General features: G+C 37.7%; 3 protein-coding genes across 3 annotated transcripts; all 3 read right to left on the reverse strand.

Annotated features, from left to right (window-relative positions):
* Positions 1-770: 770 nt before the first annotated feature.
* On the reverse strand, positions 771-5,751 carry eif3g (eukaryotic translation initiation factor 3, subunit G). The gene is made up of 10 exons (XM_048191611.1): positions 5,591-5,751; positions 5,469-5,515; positions 4,584-4,672; positions 4,445-4,504; positions 3,163-3,267; positions 2,819-3,008; positions 2,618-2,725; positions 2,398-2,534; positions 2,013-2,119; positions 771-872 (listed from the first exon to the last, which is right to left on the reverse strand). The coding sequence occupies exons 1-10, from the start codon at positions 5,611-5,613 to the stop codon at positions 857-859; spliced, it is 882 nt and encodes a 293-aa protein (XP_048047568.1). The 5' UTR covers positions 5,614-5,751; the 3' UTR covers positions 771-856.
* A 5,923-nt stretch (positions 5,752-11,674) lies between these two features.
* On the reverse strand, positions 11,675-15,612 carry p2ry11 (purinergic receptor P2Y11). The gene is made up of 2 exons (XM_048191610.1): positions 15,475-15,612; positions 11,675-12,837 (listed from the first exon to the last, which is right to left on the reverse strand). The coding sequence occupies exon 2, from the start codon at positions 12,813-12,815 to the stop codon at positions 11,919-11,921; it is 897 nt and encodes a 298-aa protein (XP_048047567.1). The 5' UTR covers positions 12,816-12,837; positions 15,475-15,612; the 3' UTR covers positions 11,675-11,918.
* A 44-nt stretch (positions 15,613-15,656) lies between these two features.
* ppan (peter pan homolog) lies at positions 15,657-25,027 on the reverse strand. The gene is made up of 12 exons (XM_048191449.1): positions 24,883-25,027; positions 24,527-24,697; positions 24,340-24,441; positions 22,172-22,222; positions 21,819-21,989; positions 21,580-21,656; positions 21,298-21,405; positions 20,990-21,113; positions 19,997-20,075; positions 19,772-19,901; positions 16,300-16,463; positions 15,657-16,215 (listed from the first exon to the last, which is right to left on the reverse strand). Exons 1-12 carry the CDS (start codon positions 24,895-24,897, stop codon positions 15,854-15,856), a joined length of 1,554 nt encoding a protein of 517 aa, XP_048047406.1. The 5' UTR covers positions 24,898-25,027; the 3' UTR covers positions 15,657-15,853.
* Positions 25,028-25,033: the final 6 nt, after the last annotated feature.

A 25,033-nucleotide genomic window follows, 5' to 3' on the forward strand; every position in this document is an offset into this window, starting at 1 on the left:
TTTCATTTTTGGGTGAACTAACCCTTTAACCTACATTTTACAGAATAACGTTAGAGTGGAAAAATATTGTAAACTCCCCACTCAGTTTTGGTTAGAAAACACCACACCCGCTCTAGCCGCAGAAGTTCAAGTATTTCAGGTCTGACCCATATCAGGAACGCAGTAACAGTTGTTTACTCAAATTAGCCCAGCTTGTAGAGAATGAATATGTACTTGTTTTGTAATTACTTAAATTGTTTATTCAAGTACATTAACCAAACCAAAAGTCATATTAGGCTATGTAGTGAGAATTGTCAGGTTGAACTTGATTTTTAGTTTATTCTGCTTTTCTCATGATAGCTGTGAGACATGTAAAGACAACTGTATCTAAGGTAATGAAGGTCAATAACATTACATGTTTCCACTAACACATGCTTAGCATGAGTAATTCCTTCTTACTCCAGTAGGGGCCATCTTACCCCTCTTTTAATATCTTACATTATGTGCTAGAACTAAATTGGCAATTGTTTCTATTTATTTCCTATAATAACACATTGTCTGATGCATCATCATCCCACACATGCTAAACTTATATCCAGTATGTTACAGTTTAAAAGTAAATCCTCTTCCCTTATGTTACTACATTATGCTTACTTGCTAAACTTAATTTTAAATTATTAAGGTGAATGTGTGGCCTGTTAGGGAGCATGACAAATGTATGTTAATATTTCTTGTCTAATCAAAGACAGATTAAGGAACATAACCACACAGTAAAACATCAGACAACTGGATGTTTTATAATTTGCATTTATTTGGATCACTGCCTTGTACAATTGGGAGAACAGCTCTGATCTCCTGGAATATTTATGGAACTCTCTCAGTTGTTGGAGGGTCTGGAAAGACAAAGAAAAACATGATTAGATCAAAGAAAACATCTCATCTTCTGCATAATTTAGACTCTAAAAGCCCTGATCGACTTCAAACGAAATCAAAGAACAAACTAGTGTGACGTCACATCAAGAGTTTGAAACAGCTTGCCAAAACAAACTATCCGGAAATGTTCACTCCGGCTGTTAAACGCCTTCAAACTACCATTGATCCATGGCAATTACAAAAAAAAGGGAGGGTGTGGCTCTGAGGCTCCGCCTTTTTGACTTGGAAATCTCTTCCGGTTCAGTCCATCGAGGTCAGATGCGAGTAAAAACATGAACACACTGGAGAGCAGCTTTATAGTATTCATGTTTAATTCTGTAAAGCTGCTTGCTTGAAAGGAATATAAAGTGGTAGATAACTAAGCATGATGGGTCTTGAATTGCAGAGCTGGTGCAAACATCCATATCACTATGAGCCGATGCAATCTAAACGCGATCTCAGCAAGTGCAGATGGTGTCGAGATGTTCACTAACACTTTTTGAAAGCGTCTCTCTGATGCATGCAAATATCTCTCAATATGAAAGCTATTTTTGGCTGGGCAGTGTAGTTGTAACTATCTCTCAGCTCTGTATCATGCTTGAAGAAAAATTTGGTCTCTATTTGCACTTTGAATATTGAGAGAGGACTTTGATTATGGTTGCACTTATTGTTTGCACTTCAGACTAAGAGAAAACATTCATTTTTATTTATGCTGTTTTTATTTCTTTGATCAATTTGTGGAAAGGAGTTCAGTTAGGAGGTCAAAAGTTCTCATATTGAAATGATACAGGAGAGAAGTCAGTCAGTTGAGTTTGTGGTCAAACCTTTTACAGTACTTGAGTATTGTTGTCTTTTACTGCATATGATAATTCATACTCAGAAAGTAGAATGGAAATGACATTCATTACAAGATGATTAGTTAAAATATTTCAAATACACCTGCAGACTATTTTTCTGGCTATGTATTTCGTCATTGAGGATTTCTTTAATATATTGTGTGAAAATCTAATTTCGTCACACCCCTAGTATTTCAGACTTCTTTTTACCCCTAAGCGAAGAACAAAAAATAACTTCACCGCAAGAATATCGGGGCTTAAATTAAGAGTTTCTGGAGGACTCACTTGGCCCATTCCACATTGAGAATGAGATGATCGTATCCAAAGCCCGACACACCAGCGATGGCTCTGGCTGCGTCCTCACGGCGGTGGAAGCTGATGAATGCAAAGCCCTGGAGTGATGGGAAAAGAAGTTATTTCATCAGAAGAATAGCGCATGAGTTATTGCATACAAGTTCTTCTTCAAATCAATAACTCATGTGGTGCTTCATGTGGTGTATCAGTCATTTTATAAAAACAAGTGTGAGCAAATCAGTTTATTTTTAGGTGAACTATCAAGCTAATGTTCCTGTTTTGTTCATGAGTAAATGAGTCAACTTGGATCTTTTACTTCTCTTTGCTTTATTTGTCATTTGTCAAAAAATCCATTATGTTGTTTCACATCTCTCACCTTAGACTGGCCTGTGTTCTTGTCCTTGGCCAGATAGATCCTAGAGATGGAGCCGAAAGGCCTGAAAAGCTCCTGCAGATCTGTCTCCCTGGTGTCCTCGGAAAGGTTGGTCACACGGATTGTAGCATTATCATCAGCTGTGGAGAAAATATAAACACATTACCATTAGTCTTCTCGACTGAGAACATCAGTGTTGGAGATCTGCATGTCAAACACGCACCTCTGCGGTTAGGCTGCATGGACTCTCCTCTGCGCGTACCACCATCCCGCAAGCTGGGGGGAACATACTTCCCAGTCTTGCTTTGGACTGGCTGGGCAGGCTCGGGCTCTAAATATATCAAAATAAAAATATTTTTATTAAAAAACAAAATGAATAAATCGACTTCCAAAATATGCTTAACATGACATGAAGTTGTCATACCTGCTGCCTTCTCTTTTTCCCCCGTGGACAGACCCAACTGCTCGGCCAGTTCCTTCTGCATTGGACCAAGCGTGTCCTTGTACGGACAGCGAGTGGTCCAGTGATCCCCCTTACAGATACGGCAAGACACGATCTTCTGACCTTTCAGCTTGTTCATGGGGTCCTCATCTTGGTCTTGAGCATTCAAGTCCTGTAAAAGAGTGGGGAGAATCACTTCAAGTTGGCATCGGTACAACAGGGAAGTGAAACGCGTCAAAGTCAGAACTTACAAAACACTTGTGTACTCAGAAACAAGTTTCTTAATATGGATCAGTGCAAAAAATGTGAGTTCATCACCATCATACCTCTTTACTGGAGATGAAGGTCATGAAGACGTCATCACTCACTGTAGTGGTGGCAACATTCGGACCTGGTTGATCAAATTCCGAGTTGCCAAATTTCTTCCAGTTCTGTTGGGAAATGACAATCAATCTCTCAAAAAAATCTGTTACAATATGTTTAATGGAGATATAAATAGGCCTGTCATGATTATTGATTAACCGTCTAATTGTGCAGTTTAAATCTCAATTACATTTTGCCAAATAATATTAAAAAAAATTGTTATAAAGTCTTCCTTCATACAAAATGAAGGTTTGTTGGTTTAATCAGACTGCAATATATTATAAATAACTGTATAAATATTAATTTTCATAGCATTTAAAGGGTTAGTTCCCTCAAAAATGAAAATTCTGTCATTAATTACTCACTCTCATGTCGTTCCACACCTGTAAGACCTTTGTTTATCTTCAAACACAAACTAAGATATTTTTGATAAAATCCGATGGTTCAGCGAGGCCTCCATTGACAGCAATAACACTCCCTTTTTCAATGCCAAGTAAGCTACTAAAAACATATTTAAAACAGTTCAAAAAACTGCTTCATGAAGCTTTCCGAATCTTTTGTTTCAAATCAGTGGTTCGGAGCGCCAAAGTCACATGATTTCAGTAAACGAGACTTTGTTACATCATAAGTGTTTCGAAATTTCAATAGTTCACCACTGGGGGGCGTGACTTTGGCAGTTTGACATTTTGAACCACTGATTCGAAACAAAAGATTCGTAAAGCTTTGAAGCTTCATGAAGCAGTGTTTTGAAATCACCCATCACTAGATATTGTTGAATAAAGTTGTTATTTTGTTTTTTTTGTGCACAAAAAGTATTCTCGTCGCTTCATAACATTAAGGTTGAACCACTGTAGTCACATGAACTGTCTTTAGTAGCTTTCTGTGCATCTGAAAGTGTTAATTATCTTGCTGTCAATGAAGGCCTCACTGAGCCATCAGATTTTATCAAAAATATCTTAATTTGTGTTCCGAAGATGAACGAAGGTTTTACAGGTGTAGAACGACATGAGGTTGAGTAATTAATGACTGAATTTTCATTTTTGGGTGAACTAACCCTTTAAGTAAATCATATGAGCCTTGTTTATAACTTTAAAAGGTAAAAAACAATGTATTCAGCTTACACTGTAAGTAACATGAACAAAACAGAATTAAATTGTTGTTCATAATTATTTGTTTGACAATTAATCAATCAGTACAAAATTCATGATCATAAAAGGCCTAGATATAAATAAACTAAAGACGCACCTTCCTCCTGGCAACTGCTTTGGAGGCCTTCCGTGTCTCGATTTTGAACGTCCTGACAATCTGACCATAGAGGAGAAAGAGTAAATATGAACGCTTTCACAAGTGCTATATAATAAAAAGAATATAAAACTCTGCTGACCTTAATCTTCTGGCCATCTTCATCTATCTTATATTCTGTGACAGTCTTGATGTTACCTTTGACGGTCTCTTTTGGCGAAGGAAGTGAACCTGTTGAAAAATATTTTATGTAATCAGATCCGTTGTAGATGCGTTACTAGGGTTAGTTCACATGGAAGGTCAAACTGTCACAGTATGCATGTATATGTCCGCTAATACCATTTAAAAATTATTCTTCTAGAATTATTTTTACACAGTTTTATGACCTTAAATGAACTGACTGCTAGTTTAATGTTGTCACATATTCAAATGAACTGTTAAAATAAACCTAAAGATGACTAAAATAGTGGGGAAAAAATAACTAGGTACATGATTTCCTTTATACATTCATACAATTTTTGTGAACGTGATGTTGAACATACATCAAGTTGCATAAGTTATCTAACTTCAGCATTAATTATTCTCAACAACAACAAAAAAAAATCTATTTTTACTCTATTTGTCTAATTGTTATCACTACTGATATGTTAAATAGTATAGTATGATATGGTGTAGTATAGTGGATCATACACAGTACTGTACAATATGGCAAAGAATAACATTACAGTATATAATATTATAGCTGGGTGTAGTATAGCATTAAACAAAGTAATATAGTGTGTGTGTGTGTGTGTGTGTGTGTGTGTGTGTGTGTGTGTGTGTGTGTAGTATCATATGTTGTATAGTAAAGTAACGTTAAAGCACCAGCTGCCTTCTTCAGTCACACATCCCGCTCACTTACTGTAATTTTCACTCTAAGCAGAGGGTTTACATGTATCTAAAGTATGTTCTCATATCGCTTCATGTAATGAGTGTAGTTTAATGAAAGATTGTTAAAACACGTGCAGGCTGCGCCGCGGCCTCGTACCTTCATCTCCCTCCTCCTCCACCTGATCAGCCCAGCTCGGCTTTGAACTGTCGAGAAACACAAGCCATTAGATGCCTATCAACCAGCAGTAACAAGAAATACAAACGATATGAAAAACTTACTCGTCGAATTCGATCGACGGCATCTTTACGGGTTGTATTGAGCCTCGAGAGGAAGCGTTTCCCGGGACAGGAGTCGATGAGATGACGCGCTGCGTTACAGCGGCCCCTGTAGGCGCGGAGGACTGCAGTCAGACCCGGAGTGAGATCATGGCGAATGTGATGTGAAGTCAGCTCAAATGAGCTAGTTTTGTTCTCCAGGCAAAGAAATTAGATAGATTAGATAATTATATTTTATCTGTATGCAGTGGTTTACTTTACTTTATGAGCTATTAAATGACTACTGAACATAATTCATAACCCTCTACTGCACACATGTTGAACGGCACATGAAAAAAAAATATTACACATAATTTTTTGTTTTGTTTTATTGATACAATTTTTTTTGACCACCCCCCCACCCTCCCCAAAATATTTTTTCGTTGTGCAACAATGGTACAGAAAAATAAAAATGTGAAGAAATCATTAAGTAAAAAGGGGAAAACACTTGAAAGACATTGATTTATTGAATTTGATACATGCATAGGTCTGTATCATGTCACATAATGTACTACATGTAATAAGATTTCACTCCGTACGAAACTTCAAAAAGCAATTCTTCTCTGCTGTGAAATAGAGGTGTATGTTACAATTTTTGCACATCACTTTGGGTGTTCCTCCACACCCAGGAACCCTGCATCTTCCCTTCTTATAACACATTATGGCCAATGTGAGGTACTGTCTAAAACATCCTCAAAAAATACCCCTTATCGCACAACATTGCCCTGAGGCAACCAAAAGAAAAACTGAATTTCTGAACATGCAAAATAAAAAAAAAACTTCATAAAACCTGACAAAAGTTTTCTCTACACCTTCATACACACACACACACACACACACACACACACACACACACACACACACACACACATATTTTATATGTACAGTTCATGTCATTTTAAATTAAATTAGGCTAATAAAGCAAATGATCTTGACTTCTTTTCACACCATGTGTTCCTGTGACCATGTGGTTCTGACACATGGTCCCGCCTTTAAATGGTGCTTGATAGTCGGTGCGTTCCAAACGGGATATATCGCCCTCCGAAGGGCACTTCGGAGTGAAAATAATCATGGCCGCCATATTGAAGGGTCGTTCCAAACCGAAGTGCTCAAAACTGGCCACTTCAAAGGGCCCTTTGGAATGAAGGATTTCGAAGGGAACAACTGATGGACACTTCTGGCCCCCATGATCCTTTGCACAGGGAAGTTTGACGTCACAGAATGGGTACAGGAGGCTAGGAGTTCGATTTTAACTATAAAGGTATATATAATATTTTTATGTACTACTGTAATATTTATACGAGTTAGATTTGGTACATTATTATGGTCAAAACGACATTGTACTTCAACAAAAAAACTTTACAGCTCCCTTTATCAGTCCATTCAAATGTTTAAAATACATATATACAATATAGCCTACATGCGATAAACCTAAAATAAATAAATAAATAAACTAACGTTAAATAAAGGGCGCAGCTTGCACAATCTACTCCTCCTTGATTGTCTCGTTAAGATGACGCAGAAGTGCGTTCCAAAAAAAGAGTTTTTTTGACCCCTACACCCTTCATCCATTCGAAGCTCTCACTCCGGAGGGTAAACCCTTTGAAGGGATTAGGGCATAGGGATGAGCCCTTCCGAATGGAACGCAGGGAGTGACTCCCACACCTTACTGAACTGTTCTTTGGAACTTTCTCAACACTTCTAATTGGTTGTTATCATTTAAAGAAAAATGTACTAAACATAGGGCTTAAGAAAACTTTCTGTTGCCTGATGGCAACGCTGTGCTGTAGAGGGTTAACATGTTGGCAGTTTTTTATAAATTAGTAGGCTAGAGTGGTGTAGTCTGTCTATGTGATTCGCAGGTATATACTGTATAATACCCACTAGGAAAGGTCAATGATTTCCGTATACCCACTTAAAAAAGCGCGAGGATACGTAACCATCCAACAAATCGCAATAAGCTTTGTGGTTTGTTGCTTTTGACATGAAACAAAGTCTCATATTTAAAATTCTGCCCATTTTACTACGAAATAAATAAGCATAAATAGCTTTAATGTGGCGTGACAGATTGCTGTAGTTCAAAAAAAGCGGCAACGTGAAGCGCGCGTGAACTGATCCTCTCCTCCGCTTCAATATCAGTTACAGCGCGAAATAATCATGAATGAACATCTGAAGGTATGTTAAAAAATACAGTACAACTTACCGAAATCTGTATCATGCCTTGTGTCCTCGCTTAATCAGTGTTTCAACCGCAGAAAGACGTTAATAACAGCTTGTAAACAATGTCACATAACGTCACATTTACCTCAGAACAAATATATTCAGTGACCATAAACTCATTAGTCAGCTAGAAAAATAACTCTAGAGAGGAGCATTTAGCTAAATATATGCACCATATTACATATTAATTATACAATTTTATGTTCTTCAGTACCCTATATTGAATAAATCCGTCAGTCAAGTTGACATCCATTTAAATGTTTATATTTCAAAAAACGAATTGGAGTAGAAATAATTTTAAAGTTAGTAGGTCTATTATAACTTTATTATTATACAAATTTCCTTAAGTGTGATTTAAATTTTAAATCAGTTCATTTAACCTTCAATATTAAACTGATTCCCATGTTTTATAGCATTAGTTTGCCAACATTTGCCATGTGCTGTACCTGATATACAGTATGTCCAAAATAACTGATATCAAATCGAATTGCAAGCTTGTGAATCGAAATGCATAACTGTGACAGATTGGCAGGAAATGGTGCAAAGTAGAAAAAGTCTGAACAGGGTGATATTGTGACATACTGATACTGATAAGCCTCATCTTTCCATTATTTTTAATAATAGTTGCAACTTGCACTCCTAAATGTGCATTGAAAATTGGGACCATATTCATATAACATCTAAAGCTAAATTTAGATCTTAACTGGCTGAGTTAAATGGTGATTGACACTAAACAGTAGAAAATCAGTCCAGTCTCTCCAGCTGTAAGCTGTTAAAGTCTTGTGTTGCTTATAATAAATTGACATGTTGATAACACACACATTAGCAGTCTTTCAGAATGCTCTCAATTACATGTAGCCTAGATCAGATGCATCCCTGACAGCAACAAAGTGTCGGCCAGATCCGGCCCACATCTGATCCGCATGTTATCCACATGTACCAAATGTGGGCCGGATCTGGGCCACACTATGTTGCTGTCTGGGATACTATATGCATTAGTGAGTGTGCAGGTGCTGATGGGGTGTCGCTCTGGGACGGGTATGAGGCTGGGAGGGAAAAATCACAGTATACTCACTACAAAAAACTAGACTTCACCACTGGTAGGCTAGTTTATAGGCTGCAAGTCAATCATCATAAATCTTAAATAATTAAATAATTATTCAATGGTAATAGTAACTAATGTATTATGATGTGTGTCTTGCCCTAGCAGGACCGTGTCAGAGCTTTAAATGTCTTGCCAAAAGCTGAAGGAATTGTTTACTCTAAAACTGCTTTATATCAGTATGTATAGGGAAACTGGCTATAAAAAAAGGTAAACCTTTAAAGCCTGACATACACTATATTGCCAAAAGTATTGGGACACCCCTCCAAATCATTGAATTCAGGTGTTCCAGTCGCTTCCATGGTCACAGGTGTATAAAATCAAGCACCTAGGCATGCAGACTGCTTCTACAAACATTTGTGAAAGAATGGGTCGCTCTCAGGAGCTCAGTGAATTCAAGCGTGGTACCGTGATAGGTTGCCACCTGTGCAATAAGTCCATTCACGGTCAAGTGGTATCATAACAAAGTGTAAGCAATTGGGAACAACAGCAACTCAGCCACGAAGTGGTAGGCCACATAAAATCACAGAGCAGAAGTCACCAGCTTTCTGCAGAGTCAATAGCTACAGACCTCCAAACTTCATGTGGCCTTCAGATTAGCTCAAGAACAGTGCGTAGAGAGCTTCATGGAATGGGTTTCCATGGCCAAGCAGCTGCATCCAAGCCTTACATCACCAAGTGCAATGCCAAGCGTCAGATGCAGTGGTGTAAAGTACGCCGCCACTGGACTCTAGAGCAGTGGAGATGTTGTAACGCTTTATATAGAGAGAGAGACCGGATAGCTGGACCGAATGGTTGCAGCCAAGTGCAAGCAAAACTCACGTAGGCTATCTGACGTTTCACATGGGGTTTATTATCAGCGCCGTTCCCACGAACACATGGGGCAGTTTGCAACACTTCACTGACAACTGCGTTACTGAACAAAACAAAAGAAATAAGCGGCAAAGAGCAACAGAGATAAATCATGCACACATGCGATGCTCACAGTTCGTGCTCCATCTATATACTGCCCACTCATCAGCGAGTGAGAGAGAGTGCATTCCGCCTTAAAGGAGCAGTACCTAATTCCACTTGTTACAACGTGTTCTCTGGAGTGATGAATCACGCTTCTCTGTCTGGCAAGCCGATGGACGAGTCTGGGTATGGCGGTTAGGAGAACGGTACATGCCTGACTGCATTGTGCCAAGTGTAAAGTTTGGTGGAGGGGGGATTATGGTGTGGGGTTGTTTTTCAGGGGTTGGGCTTGAACCCTTAGTTCCAGTGAAAGGAACTCTTAATGCTTCAGCATACTAAGACATTTTGGAGAATTTCACACTCCCAACTTTGTGGGAACAGTTTGGGGATGGGTCCTTCCTGTTCTGTGCACCATTTCACACAGCAAGGTCCATAAAGACATGGATGAGCGAGTTTGGTATGGAGGAACTTGACTGGTCCTGACCTCAACCCGATAGAACACCTTTGGGATGAATTAGAGCGGAGACTGTGAGCCAGGCCTTCTTGTCAACATCACTGCCTGACCTCACAAATGCACTTCTAGAAGAATGCTCAAAAATTCCCATAAAAACACTCCTAAACATTGTGGAAAGCCTTTCCAGAAGAGTTGAAGCTGTTATCACTGCAAAGGGTGGGCCAACTCCATATTAAACCCTACGGATTAAGAATGGGATGTCATTAAAGTTCATGTGCAAGTAAAGGCAGGCGTCCCAAAACTTTTGGCAATATAGTTTATAAATAAATAGTCATATTCTTAAAAATCTATATATTTGAAATGAAACAGTTTATTGAGCCTTTAGACAAACAATAAAATCTAAATAAAATGGTTTGCAATATGTTTTTTTTCTACAATAGCTTTTTATAGTATTTATATAGTATGATACAGTGAGAATATGGAGCTCAATACTTGAGGAGGAAAAAAAAACACTGATAAATATCAGTTGTCACTCTATATCTACAAAAAAATATCATCTTGGTAAGATATATTTAAATGCTTAGTTTCATGATCAAAGCTCTGTAGTTTTAATTGGAGGACAAACGCAATAAACTACAATGATGATTGAGAGATGAACATATTTGATACTCACATTTTAACATGAGTTTAATTTTTTTTTTTTAAATGTTATATGGATAATCAAGTAAACCAAAGTTGCTTCATTCCAGTAAGTATTCATCTTAAAATATTAACAATATAAAAGTTATTCCTAAGATTTTACGTGTGTATACACAACCTGACTATAAGACAACCGGACATTTTTAGATTCATACTAAGGCATTTTACTTGCTAAAAAAAGGTATAAATTGTCAATCAGATGACAGAAGGCATGTAGTAGATTGGGTACAACAGGTTTTCCCTGTTTATAAGGTTAACTTGAGTTAATTACAGCTTTATGGCACTAATGTTAGAGTTTAAGTCTTAGTTCTCTGGATCATTTCTCTCTTCCTCTGTGTCTAGTTTTCTCATAGTTTTTTCTTGAAGGCTACTTCTGAACAATAGTTGTGAAGTACAGTGAAAGTTATATTTTAAATTGCAATGGACTGAAACAGTATTGGAGCTCAAGATACATTTTAAAGCCACCATTTTGAAAAAGAAGTGCTTTGCTGTGCAATTCAGAGCTAATATTTATTTATGATACGTTTATATATTATTGGGAAAATCAACATTTTGGATCTAAATAAATTAGATTTTTGCTTCATCTGATCCCCATCTGTTATGCTCACAAATTCTTCAGTTTTCTCTTAAATATCTTTATTTGGTATTTTTTTGCAGCTTCAAACACATATCAAGCATTTCAATTGTCATTTACAGTCAGAAATGTACTTGTTTGCTTTTAAATACAAAAATAACACATTTGTCTATGTGGTTTGAGGTTTCAGACGCACAAGAACAGATTACACGCATTTACAGAAAATCAACATCCAGGAAGCCACACGTGCCAGTTTTTGGCAAAAGATAGCCTACCGAATGCATAAAGGTTAGTCATCTGAGCTCCTTCCACAGCAAGCTGTCCGTATGCTGTCAAACACAGCCATGTACAAAAGCGGATGTAAGCACATGTTCAGGGTGGTCAGGCCTTTTGACACTTGATATGAATTATACACCCAGCTCTCCTTTAATTTCTTCATCTTCAGAAACTCATGGTACGTTTGCAGAACGTGATAGGGCACAAATGACATGGTGTAAAGGATGCAGACCAGAGCGACCAACAGAGCTACTTTCCTCTTCTCTAGTGTGGTTATGTTTTTGTTTTTCAGAATGGTCCAAATCACACCCAAATAAGATGCAAAGGTAACTACCAAAGGAATCATACATCCTACAACCATAAGAAATACCTTGTACCTAAAATGGGAAACTTGCAGGTTTTTTGTATCATGGCATGAGACACAAAGAGTGTGGTTATTTGTAAATTTGGTTCCAGCAAATTTGAAGACTGGCGATAAAGCGATGATCACGATGAACCACGTCAGCACGCTTGCGATCTTGGCATGTTTAGGGCGCACGTAGCTCCGGGTGAAGAAGGGGTGGACTATGCCGAGATATCTGTTGACGCTGATGCACATGATGAAGAAGATACTGACGTAGAGGTTGCAGTTGAAGAGGAAGCGTTCGATTTTGCATGCAGCATCTCCAAAGGTCCATTGCTTCTCTTTGGCATGGTAAACGATGAGCAAAGGCAAGGTCAGGACGTAAAGAACGTCGCAGATGGCCAGGTTACAGGAGAACACTACTCCAGTGTGCCAGTTCTTCCTCTCTTTGGTCACCAGGAGATACAGGGCAAATAAATTCCCCAGCAGGGCCACACACATCTCAATGCTATACATGGGGGGAAGTAGCTGGTTTTGAAATCTATAATAGTTTGTATTGTTGTTCATTGTCTCTGGTGTTCTCTGACCCCTAAAAATACATATAAAAAGTTAGTAGTGTCCCGTGTTGGGTAAGTTACTCTAAAAAAGTAATCAATTACTAGCTAGTACTCTCTCTAAAAAGTATTGAATAACTTATTAGCTACTAATAATTACTTTCTAAACCCCAAATCAACCTGGACCAAATGAACAATACAAGAAGGATAGACATGAAACTACACTTTTAATTCTTTCAAATTAACAGTATACAATTGCATAAATTGTTCTTCAACCAACCAAAGTGTGCAAAGGGAAAAGGTTACATTAAAAACATACATTTTAAAGGATTAGTCCACTTTCAAATAAAATTTTCCAGAATATTTACTCACCCCCATGTCATCCAAGATGTTCATGTCTTTCTTCAGTCGAAAAGAAATTAAGGTTTTTGATGAAAACATTCCAGGATTATTCTCCATATAGTGGACTTCAATGGAGCCCAAATGGTTGAAGGTCAAAATGACAGTTTCAGTGCAGCTTCAAACGGCTTTAAACGATACCAGACGAGGAATAAGGGTCTTATCTAGAGAAATGATCAGTCATTTTTGAAAAAAATGTAAATGTATATGCTTTATATAAACAAATGATCACCTTCCAAGTGTTTCCGCCAAAACCGCATTTCCGTATTCTTCAAAAAGCTTACGCTGTATGTCCTACACCTTCCCTATTCTACTTACGGAACAAATACGGTGCCAGTTCCATTTTTTTTCCGTAAGTAGAATCGGGAAGGCGTAAGACATACAGCGTAAGCTTTTTGAAGAATACGGAAAACGGAAGCACGTGCAAGGCGATAATTTGTGTTTATAAAGCATATACAGTTGTATTTTTTCTGAAAATTTCTCTAGATAAGACCCTTATTCAGGGGTGTCCAAACTCAGTCCTAGAGGGCCACTGTCCTGCAGAGTTTAGCTCCAGCTTACCACAACACACCTACCTGGAAGTTTCCTGTATGCCTAAAAACCTTGATTAGCTGGTTCAGGTGTGTTTATTTGGGGTTGGAGCTAGGACAGGACAGTGGCCCTCCAGGAACAGGATTGGACACCCCTGCCCTTATTCCTCGTCTGGTATCATTTAAAGCCCTTTGAAGCTGCACTGAAGCTGAAATTTTGACCTTCAACCGTTTGGGCTACATTGAAGTCCACTATATGGAGAATAATCCTGAAATGTTTTCATCAAAAACCTTCATTTCTTTTCGACTGAAGAAAGAAAGATCTGAACATCTTGGATGACATGGGGGTGAGTAAATTATCAGGAAAATTTTATTTGAAAGTGAACTAATCCTTTCACATAACATTTTGATGTTAAATCCACTATTGATTTATATAGAATGCTTCTATAGTCTATACAGTATTTGATGCAGTTACATCGGAAGTAAATGTAATTAAATTACAGCAAAATTAAGAGTAATCCCTTACTTTTTTAAAATTAAATTACAGTAATTTCATTACTTAGTAATTAATTATACCAAAAACTGGTAGTGTCACCCCTAAACCAGTTATTTGGATGTTTGAAAAAAAAAAAAAAAAAAAAAAAACAGAAGTGTGAATGCAAGCAGATGTCAAAACATTTTTATCTAGCCACATTATTGATTGTTATCTTTTTTTTACCCAACCAAAAACTGTTTAGCAATCAGCAGTTTAACACTCCACAACCACATCACTGCTTACTGCAACAGATGCTATAGATTTCTATTTATATCGTTGTCATAAACGTACAGTTGAAATGTGGTAATTTTGTAGTTCAAGAACATGCATTTTACTAGAGCATATTTTTAATTGCACCAAGTAGTATTGGCTACACTTTTCACACTCAGTTCATTATTGCCACTGATAGTGCCACAAAGAATTTTTGACATCCTTCCATGGAAATCATTCATTTACATCACACAAAAGGCTCTTATATATATATATATATATATATATATATATATATATATAAAACCAAAATTTTAAAATATGAAGTTTAAATTTAAATGGAAAAAAAGAGAAAAGAAATAAATTGCTACTTGCTCCAGTCATATAATCATGTACTTAAGATACACGTTTTACAAAAAACAAAGACATCACACCTGCACTGCGGTTACCAAAATGTTGACTAAATCCAGCTCAAACCGTGCACTGTAGAACACCTTTTCAGCACTGCAAACGATTTTACACCCACATGTGGTTTATGATAATGAAATGGAAAATGCATCTGCATTGTTTCAGTTTTTAGGCTAATGCCACAATGTTTAGTTTAATATACAAATTAATGAGTTTGCAACGATTTCAATATCATCATATTTGGAAACATAAGGCTATGAACTCACAATGGGTTTACTGAAAAAAAACAAAAACAAAAAAAAAACAACAACAACCATTTCAACAAATAAGACCACAAAATAAACCAATAAATCCACATCACGTACGGTTGTATATCAATTACCATTTATTCACCTGCCACATGTAATAATATTTTAATAACACCATGACATTCTTGTACCAAGTACGTATACACGAGGACCACAACAGAAACCAGCCTTGGTTTTAAATTATCCTCAGCAGTTTTTTTAACTGTATGGAATGGTGTACAAACTTTTAATCTTGTACATTAAAAAAAAAAAAAATAAATTAAATAAGTTGATAAAACTTACCAAATATCTCTGCTTTTCTTAATACTCCGACAGTCTCCCTTGAACTGTGTCAAACTTCCTGTCTCATGCAAAGGGTGCCCTTATTTATAGAGAGCAATGTGTGAAATCACTCAGGCAAGTACAGACAAGGAAACTCATGCTTGAGTGACATTTCAAAGAATATGAAGAACACCAAGAAAAGCTGCTTGGCAGTTTGAAAATTTATTGGTAACTGGATACAACTCTATGAACATTTACACAAGGCACAAGTCTGACATTACGCAGGATATTGCTGATGTTTGCGTGGAAATCATACATCAGTCATGACGCATCAGTGAAGCAACAGTCCCACCTTGTGGTTCAGCGCTTTTAGATATGTCCATCCTCATTTTCATTTCCTTCAGCTTTTTCCTTTTTTGTGTCTGAAGTCCTTTTTACCACCAGTGCCTTTCTGGCGTTTCATAACCGCACGTCCTTTAAACGTTCTCTGTCCGCCGAACTTCTTGCCCGTTTCTCCTTTTTTCTGTCCTCCAAATCTATCGTCTTTCCCCCCTTTTTTGCCAAACTTCTTGCCTCCTTCACTCTTCCTAAATCTGTTTCTCCCCTCTACCGTTTTTCTATCCCCAAACCGCTGCCCGCCAGCCTTCTTTCCCCTGTCAGGCGACTTAAAGGGAGGGCCCTTCCCCGGTGACAGCTTCCTCTTTTTGAAGGGTATCTGTGACTTTCCGGGGCCACGCTTCCTTTTTGCAGCAGGAAACATGTCTGAGAGAGTGTTAAAGAACAAAGTTACCACCACTGCAAATTATAACAGTTACAACTTTGGAAAAATTGGGCATGAAACAATACCTTCATCTGGTTCCTCTCCTACAGCCTGTCTGTAATAATCCGCTTCATCCTCAGAGTCTTCGGCTGGAGGCTTGTCCTCCTGGTTCCCAGGATCCTCCACTTCATCATCGGACACCTGCCCTTCCTGCTGACGCTTTTTTTTGATGCCCTCCAAGCTTTTTTTCCTTTAAGAAATTAAATATTTTTAGGACCAAATACTATCAAAAAATATGCTTTGAGTGTGTTGCTATAGGTGATGTCGGTGTTGTTGTTTTTTTTATTTTGCTAAATAGTTGCTTACTGGCTCATCTCACAAGAATCAAAAGGTTTCATTTTTACTTAAAGGGCAACTTTTATGCTAGTTTTTATTTTACCTTTCTTATACTGTGTAATATAGATGTTTGCACATGTAAAAGACCAACAAAGTTAAAAAGTCCACGACAAAGGCAGTATCTTTCCAACAGAAAACACTTGCCTAAAATGCCTCATTTGTAGTCCTGCCATTATTTATGTGACTTAGCAGTGGCTGATTTGGCTCATCCTCAAATAACCGATGGGTACCAACGCCATATTTACCATAGATATAATACTATTTACAGCTGTTCAACCTAATTACGGTAAAGGCCATTGTGTTTCCAAAACATGCTCAGAGTGGTTGACCAATCATAACAGACTGTACCAGTCGACCAATCAGAGGCCTTGTTTACACCTTGTATTAAGATGAGTTTTGGTCGATCGGATCTCAAGTAGACAAGGGAGACCTGGTCTTTTTAGTTCACTTTCAACCACTTCTGTCCTGATTTGTATGGGTGGGTAAATGTATGGGCTTTTTCAGATCTTTCGATTTAATGGACGAAATAATCTCATGCAATTTACATAAGAATGTGACCGGAGACAGCGGAAAAATATACGGAGAGCAGCAGCTTTTATTTCTGCTCTGACAGCAGCAAAACCGTGCCAAACGCTTAGAAATCAGGAATGGTGAGAGAACATTGTGCTTGGTACATTTTTCATCTTCAAACCAAACTTGGGTCTTCAGCTGACAAAGTTTAAATCCCGTCTGGCTAGTGCTTCCAATAATGTTAAACGCATTAAGTCAGTAACGCATTTGAACACATGAAAGTTTACACAATGAAAGCAATCCGGTCAAAAGCTTTTTCGACTACCTCTGGAAGTGGTCGAAAGTGGACAAGCTCAAAACACTTTAGACCCCATTTACACCTTCTGATCCAAACAACCAAAACACATCCAGGGTTAACCTGTTAGCCTGCACCCCCGCTTTTGGAAAATCCCAAGAAATGACATACCCAAACTAAAACAGATACAGTTCATGAACCCTTTGCACTAAAATCATAAGTAAGGTCTCATTTGAAAGCAGACACTTTTAGTCATTTATTGTCTTTTTTTATTGTCTTTTAATTATTGTCACAATAAAGAAAATAGATAAAAATAGCTTCAAAGTTTTGAAAAGTTATTAGAAATTTATTTTTTATGAAATATCTTTATGGAAATAAAAGTGAAGTTGGCCTTTTAGCAATCTAGAAATGCACTGTAGCTAAAGCCACATATCTGACCATGTTACATTTCAAATCTGAAGATAAGTCTAAAACTCTGAGTTTTATTACATGTTTTTCAAGACCATTTCATGAGACTTTATTTTGAAAAGACTCTAAAGTGTTAACTGATGTTTATTGTCATCATCTAAGCATCTATTCAAGCATATTGTCTCGTTTGTTATGTTGTGGTAACTGCCCAATTCAGTTTCAGTCTCCCCTGAACACATTCACACCTCTCCAGCCTGCTTATGGCTCTAATTATTCTTTTCTTTTGTCCCTTTTATAATTACTATTCAAGATTTAATCCCTCATTTCTTTTACCAAACTTCTCACTTCACCTTCTTTGAAACTGTATCTAATGCCCTTCTTGAAAGAAAGAAAGAAAGAAAAAAAAAAAAAATCAGTGAGCTGTACAATTCAAAATTATTTATTTGCATTAGCTCAGAGCAGGTGCATTTCTGGGCTCGCTAGCATGTTATCTTAGAACACCAACAAAACACGACAATTTATAAGATTAAAACCATGTTTTTGCTCCAAACTTACAAGTCGAGTATTTTAAATAACCTGCTTTGATGTGATGTGGCTTCGGATAAAAAAAATTAGACCCAAAATATATCATTGTATGCTATTCTGCACAATGAGAAAAGCTATCTCGATTAGCATTGCATTATTAATATAATCTATCTATTATTAATACCAGACATGGCGTAAGGAACAAAGATAAACTACATAACGTCACAATCGTGTATTTCTTACTTTCAAAAGTGTCGATTTGCATATTTATTGATGTTTTCAGCAATCTCTGTGTTATTTCCTGGGAGGTCACATGATATGTTTTTTTCTTCCTTGAGGCATTTGTGGACTAGTGTGCACAGAGCGCCCTCCGGCTGCAGGTATGAGTTGAAAACACAGTAGATCTGTGTATACAGCGCTCATATGACGACAACAGCGCGTTTTGGGTGCAAAAATTGAATAAATATTACTCCTCTGTATAGAAAATTGACAAACGTATGACAATCTATCAATATTTCTCCAAATATGCATGCCTTTAAGCTAAAGGTCCTGAGGGATGTTATTTTGTGGAGTTTATTCATGACGATCTCACAGAAGTTTTTTCTCAATGGATGAGGCTGACGCTCATATTGCAATGAAAAGGTAATGACTCCGTTTTTCATATTCATAACTCCCGACGCATATTAACAAATAACGGACACCATACGATATTAAGAGTAAAATAGAGATTAAAAATTGAAGCTTGAGTCTTAGATCTTTATAATGATGTATAGTTTGTCAAGGTAATTATATTAAATCTAACAGTAAATTTGATCTAATTTAAACAAAGAAGCTTCGGTGCGTCGGCGTGCCAGTACAGGTTAACAGGTTAAACAAAACCAGAGAAGGCAGCTTTTCGGAAAGGATGCTTTAAAGCAGTGGTTCCCAACCACATTCCTGGAGGCCCACCAGCACAGCACATTTTGCATGTCTCCTTTCTCTGACACACCCATTTTAGATCTTTGAGTCACTACTAATGAGCTGAAAACCTTAATAAGGTGAGTTTGATTGAGGAGTCATGCAAAATGTACAGTGTTGGTGGGCCTCCAAGGATGTGGTTGAGAACCACTGCTTTAAAGAAACCAGAACTTAAATGGAGCCTTTCAGGCAGAGTGTAAAAAGAGGTGCTGCAACAATGTACATTTATGAGGAAATTTTTTTTAAATATATATTTCAAATCATGTAAAATCACAAAAATAAAAAATTATGAACTTGTAAATGAGCATAACGAGCACTTTAAGGAAACCATAATAATAGCTCACGAGTAACCTGTGTGAGGTTTGAACCCACAACTCCCTGGTTAATAACACTGCTTTTTCTTTTTTAACTATAAGACTGCACCACTTTTCATCACCACCTTAGCTGCACATTGATGGTCTACTCACTTGTTCTGATCGCGTTGCTCTTTTTTTAGAGCAATGTTCTCTTCTTGTTTTCTTTTCCTCGCTTCTTTCTCTTTCAGACGGGCTTCCTTCCTCTTCAGCATCTCCTGAAGCTCTTCCTCTGATTTTGAGACTGCAGACAAAACACAATTTGGATTAGTTCAGGGATATGTTCAGTAATGACTAGGTTTTGTTTCTAAATGGTCTCTAACAAAAAGCTATACTTACCCATGGAATGATGAAGCACATTTCCTTCTCCCATGCCTTCTAATATCTTCACCAGCTGCAGGGTCATTCTGGGGCCAATCTGTAGCAGACACCCATAATTTTTCAGTCAACAAACTATTCCAAACCCCACTGAGCAGCCAAATCACACAGCGTTTAAAGGATTAGTTCACTTCATATTTAAATTTTCCAGATAATTTACTCACCCCCATGTCATCCAAGTTGTTCATTGTCTTTCTTTCTTCAGTTGAAAATAAATTATGGTTTTTGATGAAAACATTCCAGGATTATTCTCCATATAGTGGACTTCACTGGGGTTCAACAGGTTGAAGGTCCAAAATTGCAGTTTCAGTGCAGCTTCAAAGGGCTCTACATGATCCCAGATGAGGAAGGTTCTTGTCAAGCAAAACAATCTCATTTATTAAAAAAAATAAAGTTTATATACTTTTTAAACCACAAATGCTCGTCTTGCACCAGCTCTGTGATTTGCCACACATTACGTTGGAAACATCACATGTAAGAGTCAAACAGCCTTTACAAAAAAAAGGTAAAACAATGCAATTTTCAAGTTTTTCGCTCTACTGCAGTACTTCTGCCTACATCACTCATGAACTTTCCAACACGATTACGTAATGAGTTGCGCATCACAGAGCTAGTGCAAGACAAGCATTTGTGGTTAAAAAGTATATACTTTTTTTCCCTTTTTTTTTTTAGAAAACGACCGATCGTTTCCCTAGATAAGACCCTTATTCCTCGGCTGGTATCGTTTAAAGTCCTTTGAAGCTGCATTGAAACTGTATTTTGGATCTTCAACCTGAAGTCCACTATATGGAGAAAAATCCTGGAATGTTTTCATCAAAAACCTTAATTTCTTTTCAACTGAAGAAAGAAATACATGAACATCTTGGATGACATGGGGGTGAGTAAATTATCAGGAAATTTTCATTCTTAAATGAACTAATCCTTTAAGGTATCACAAGTCAAGAGTTTCCTCACCTCAGTTAACCGAACTGCGCTCTGCTGGGCGGCCATGTTCCCACGACCCGAATACACCTGAGGAAGCTCTGTGATGTTGTGATCCCCATCCTGCTCTGCCTCGCTCTCAGAAAGGTTGATGCCTCTGAAAAGAGTGCAATGAACATAGAAAGTGTGAATTGTAAAACCACTTACTTAAATTACAAAGATAAGCATGAAGCTGGTGCATCAGGGCGTTTACTTTGAAACATCACTGTTCCATCAATTATAATACATTTCATCATATGCATCAAATTAAGTGAATGATCTCCAGCTCATGGAAGACTAACTTCATGAGGAGCTCGCTGATGTCCTGCAGCTTGCTCATGTTGGGAAACTTCTCCTGCATGAGCTTCTTCACCCCTCGACTCATGCCCACGGGCACCACTTTCAAGCTACTGCAGAAGGACATTGAAAGGTTTAGGGGACATCATAACAAACCTCAGAAGAGAGCATTCGCTTTAGGGTGCATCAGTGCGTTTACTTTGAAAACAATCACAGGAAAGTCATGTTTAAAATTTTCATCATGTGCACATTTGCTTTGTTACAAAAAACAGATCCAGGCTACTTACTAATGACGAAACTCCACCTCCTGAGAAACTGGATCATAATTTAACAGCACACATCTCTTTATGCAATTGAGGTTGAGCTGAAAGACAAGAGTTTAACGATCAAAACAAGCATGAACCCACATATGTCACTACTAAGAGGACAAGAACATCAGCTGGTTTTATAAACTTCACAGATGTCAGAAGACTATACTTGCATCATGTGTGGAGAAAAGTTTTACAGCTGTGAGCGAGCGAGTTACCTTGTGTACGTTGATCGAGGGGAACATGTTCTGGAACATGGTGGCCATCAGCTTGACATGCATGCCCTCTATGCCAAAATTATTCAGCACTAGCAAAGGATGATGGGTAAACTGCTGATCATGCATCCTGTGCCTCTTTAAAGATGAAACTACATCTTTGATGAGTGTGTACTGGAACAGAGAGACAATTTACTTTTAGAACGAATAAATTAAGAAGAATGCGTTCAAAGTGAGACTAGACACATCAGTGCGTTTACTTTGAAAAGACATCACTTAACAGTCAAAATATTAAAATGTCATCATTTGTGCCCTTGAATATGAGAAATCAAACCAAAGATAGTGCATTTACATACCTTTGCAACACTGAAATATAACGTTGGACCTTTGGGAAGCCGTGCGAGCCTCTGTGGAGAAAGAAAGTCATTTCAGTTAACATTGCCGGATCTCAAAAAGACTGAAGATGATCCATCCACGAACTTTAAAATGGCAAAAAGACATTTACCCTAAAGCTATTCTCATACTACCAAGTCAATGAGCCATTTCTATCTCATACACCTCAGGTCCCCCTCCATGTTAAATTGTCATTGTGCACCGACATGTTTCTACAGTAATCCTAAATGGACAAACTTCTCTACAAATTGTGTTTTGTCTCTATGTTCGTTGGCGTTTTTAAAGGCAGCTTGCTTCGTCACTACGTTGAATACGCACAAAGTAGTAGTAGCTGTCCGTTTTTTAGAAGCAGAGACCATTCTTTGTTAGAAGTAAGAAGAAACCACACTGCTTGCCTGGTTATGTGCTGTCTCGGACAACGACATCTTTGTATCGTGTCGGCCACCATAGCTTCTCTAAAAGTGCTTCAAAAGGGAGGGGTGAGCACGGTGCTGAGCCGTTGGTTGCAATTCGCAACCTCACCAATAGATGCCGCACCTTTAAGTTGTAAATATGGATATTTTTCTTACAAAAATGCATCGCTTCACTTCAGAAGGCCTTAATCCCCTAGAGCTGTATGGATTACTTTTATGATGGACGGATGTGCTTTTTTAGGCTTCAAAATCTCCAGTACCATTCACTCCCATTATAAAACCTGGAAGAGCCAGGACATTATTTAATATGACTCCGAATGTGTTTGGCTGCAAGGATTGCTGAAGGATGAGTAAATTATGGGATCATTTTCAATTTTGGGTGAACTAAACCTTTAATGCAAACTTGCAGTCAGTTGTAAGATAGGGGCAGAGTTTAAAGGGTTAGTTCACCCAAAAATGAAAATTCTGTCATTAATTACTCACCCTCATGTCATTCCAGACCCATAAGACCTTTGTTCATCTTCAGAACACAAATTAAGAAATTTTTGATATAATCTGATGGCTTGTGAACCATTGAAATTTCGAAACGTTTCAAAAAACTTGTGACGTAACGAAGCCTTGTTTGCTGAAATCATGTGACTTTGTCAGTTCGATACACGCTCCGAACCACTGATTCGAAACAAAAGATTCGTAAAGCTTTGAAGCTTCATGAAGCAGTGTTTTGAAATCGGCCATTACTAGATATTGATAAATAAAGTTGTTATTTTGTTTTTTGGTGCACAAAAAGTATTCTCGTCACTTCATAACATTAAAGGGTTAGTTCACCCAAAAATTAAATTTCTGTCATTAATTACTCACCCTCATGTCGTTCCACACCCGTAAGACCTTCGTTAATCTTCAGAACACAAATTAAGATATTTTTGATGAAATCTGATGGCTCAGTGAGGCCTGCATAGACAGCAATGTTACTTCCTCTCTCAAGATCCAGAAAGCTACTAAAGACATATTTAAAACAGTTCATGTGACTACAGTGGTTCAATATTAATATTATGAAGCGACGAGAATACTTTTTGTGCGGCAAAAAAAAAAAAAAAAAATGACACTAACAATATCTAGTGATGGCCGATTTCAAAACACTGCTTCAGAGCCTTATGAATATGCCAAACTGCTGAAATCATGCGACTTTGGCGCTCCGATCCACTGATTTGATTCGTAAAGCTCCGAAGCTTCAAGAAATCAGCCATCACTAGATATTGTTAAAAAGTCGTTATTTTGTTTTTTTGGCGCACACAAAAAATTATCATCGCTTCATAATATTAAGGTTGAACCACTGTACTCACATGAACTGTTTTAAATATGTCTTTAGTACATTAATGGATCTTGAGAGAGGAAATGTCATTGCTTTGAATGCAGGACTCACTGAGCCATCAGATTTCAACAAAAATATCTTAATTTGTGTTCTGAAGATAAACAAAGGTCTTACTGGTGTGGAACGAGAAGTAATTAATGACAGAATTCTCATTTTTGGGTGAACTAACCCTTTAAGCTGACTAAATGATTGGCGAAGACTTGCAAACATCATAAGAGAGAAGTCTGTCATTTCACTGGAAGACTGGGTATAAAAATATAGACAGATGAATTGTTCACAACAAGATTAATAATATGCCTTTAGAAAACAAAAAGAGTGAATTTTGGCGTCATAATGCAAATATACTCACCATGTTTACACCATTTTCTGTTTTGGTAAATATTGAGAAGTGCGTGACTCCTAACGGTCCGGCCACAGCAACGAAATCTTTCAAGACGTTTTTCTTCCGCACCTGCAACACATGTCAACAGTTTCAGTGTGTATTCACGGGACTTTAAATGAGCGCAGAGTTGAGCAGCAGGAATCGAGAGGTGCACCTTTAAAGATCTGGCAGTGTAAGGCTCCATGACTCGTCTCATGTCCAGCACCAGCTGACCCACATTCTTGCCGATCTGTCCACGGTGAAACACGAAGGTGTGCGGCACAGTGGAGTAAGACTCGTCCGCCTGAAGGGTGGCAGCCTCACGGGCTTTCTTCTGGTTCTTAGTCTGATGAAAACAGAAATGTAACAAATACGTATTCCCTTTATTTTACATCGTCACTGAAATGATGGTCTTACAGAAAACACGCTAATCACATTTACGAAACTTACAGGCATTACACAGATTAAAGACAGGCAAACTAGCCGTCTCATAGTCTACTGTTTACCTCTGGAAGCAAGTTAAACACATACCTTTGTTTTCCCCATTCTTTTTTTTTTTTTTTAAACAGTACAACTTTTTCAAGCCGGGAATGGAAACCTAAACCTGACGTTAACGCGAAAATCTTAGCTTAAATATCTCACATGTCTTGTTAACTAGCGACCATCTTGAAAGTCCTGGAAC

This window comes from Megalobrama amblycephala, linkage group LG1 (assembly GCF_018812025.1).
Source record: "Megalobrama amblycephala isolate DHTTF-2021 linkage group LG1, ASM1881202v1, whole genome shotgun sequence".
NCBI lineage: Eukaryota > Metazoa > Chordata > Actinopteri > Cypriniformes > Xenocyprididae > Megalobrama > Megalobrama amblycephala.

Excerpts from the sequence above, each read along its gene's own strand:
- eif3g (XM_048191611.1), bottom strand. The coding sequence starts at position 5,613 with ATGCCGTCGATCGAATTCGACGA. Across the intron at positions 3,009-3,162 it reads CCTTCATCTCCAGTAAAGAG|GACTTGAATGCTCAAGACCA; the intron begins GTATGATGGTGA and ends ACTCTTTTACAG. Across the intron at positions 2,535-2,617 it reads CATGCAGCCTAACCGCAGAG|CTGATGATAATGCTACAATC; the intron begins GTGCGTGTTTGA and ends TTTTCTCCACAG.
- p2ry11 (XM_048191610.1), bottom strand. The coding sequence starts at position 12,815 with ATGAACAACAATACAAACTATTATAGATTTCAAAACCAGCTACTTCCC.
- ppan (XM_048191449.1), bottom strand. Across the intron at positions 21,657-21,818 it reads CCTCGATCAACGTACACAAG|CTCAACCTCAATTGCATAAA; the intron begins GTAACTCGCTCG and ends CTTGTCTTTCAG. Across the intron at positions 16,464-19,771 it reads GAGCAACGCGATCAGAACAA|GAAAAAAAGCTTGGAGGGCA; the intron begins GTGAGTAGACCA and ends AATTTCTTAAAG.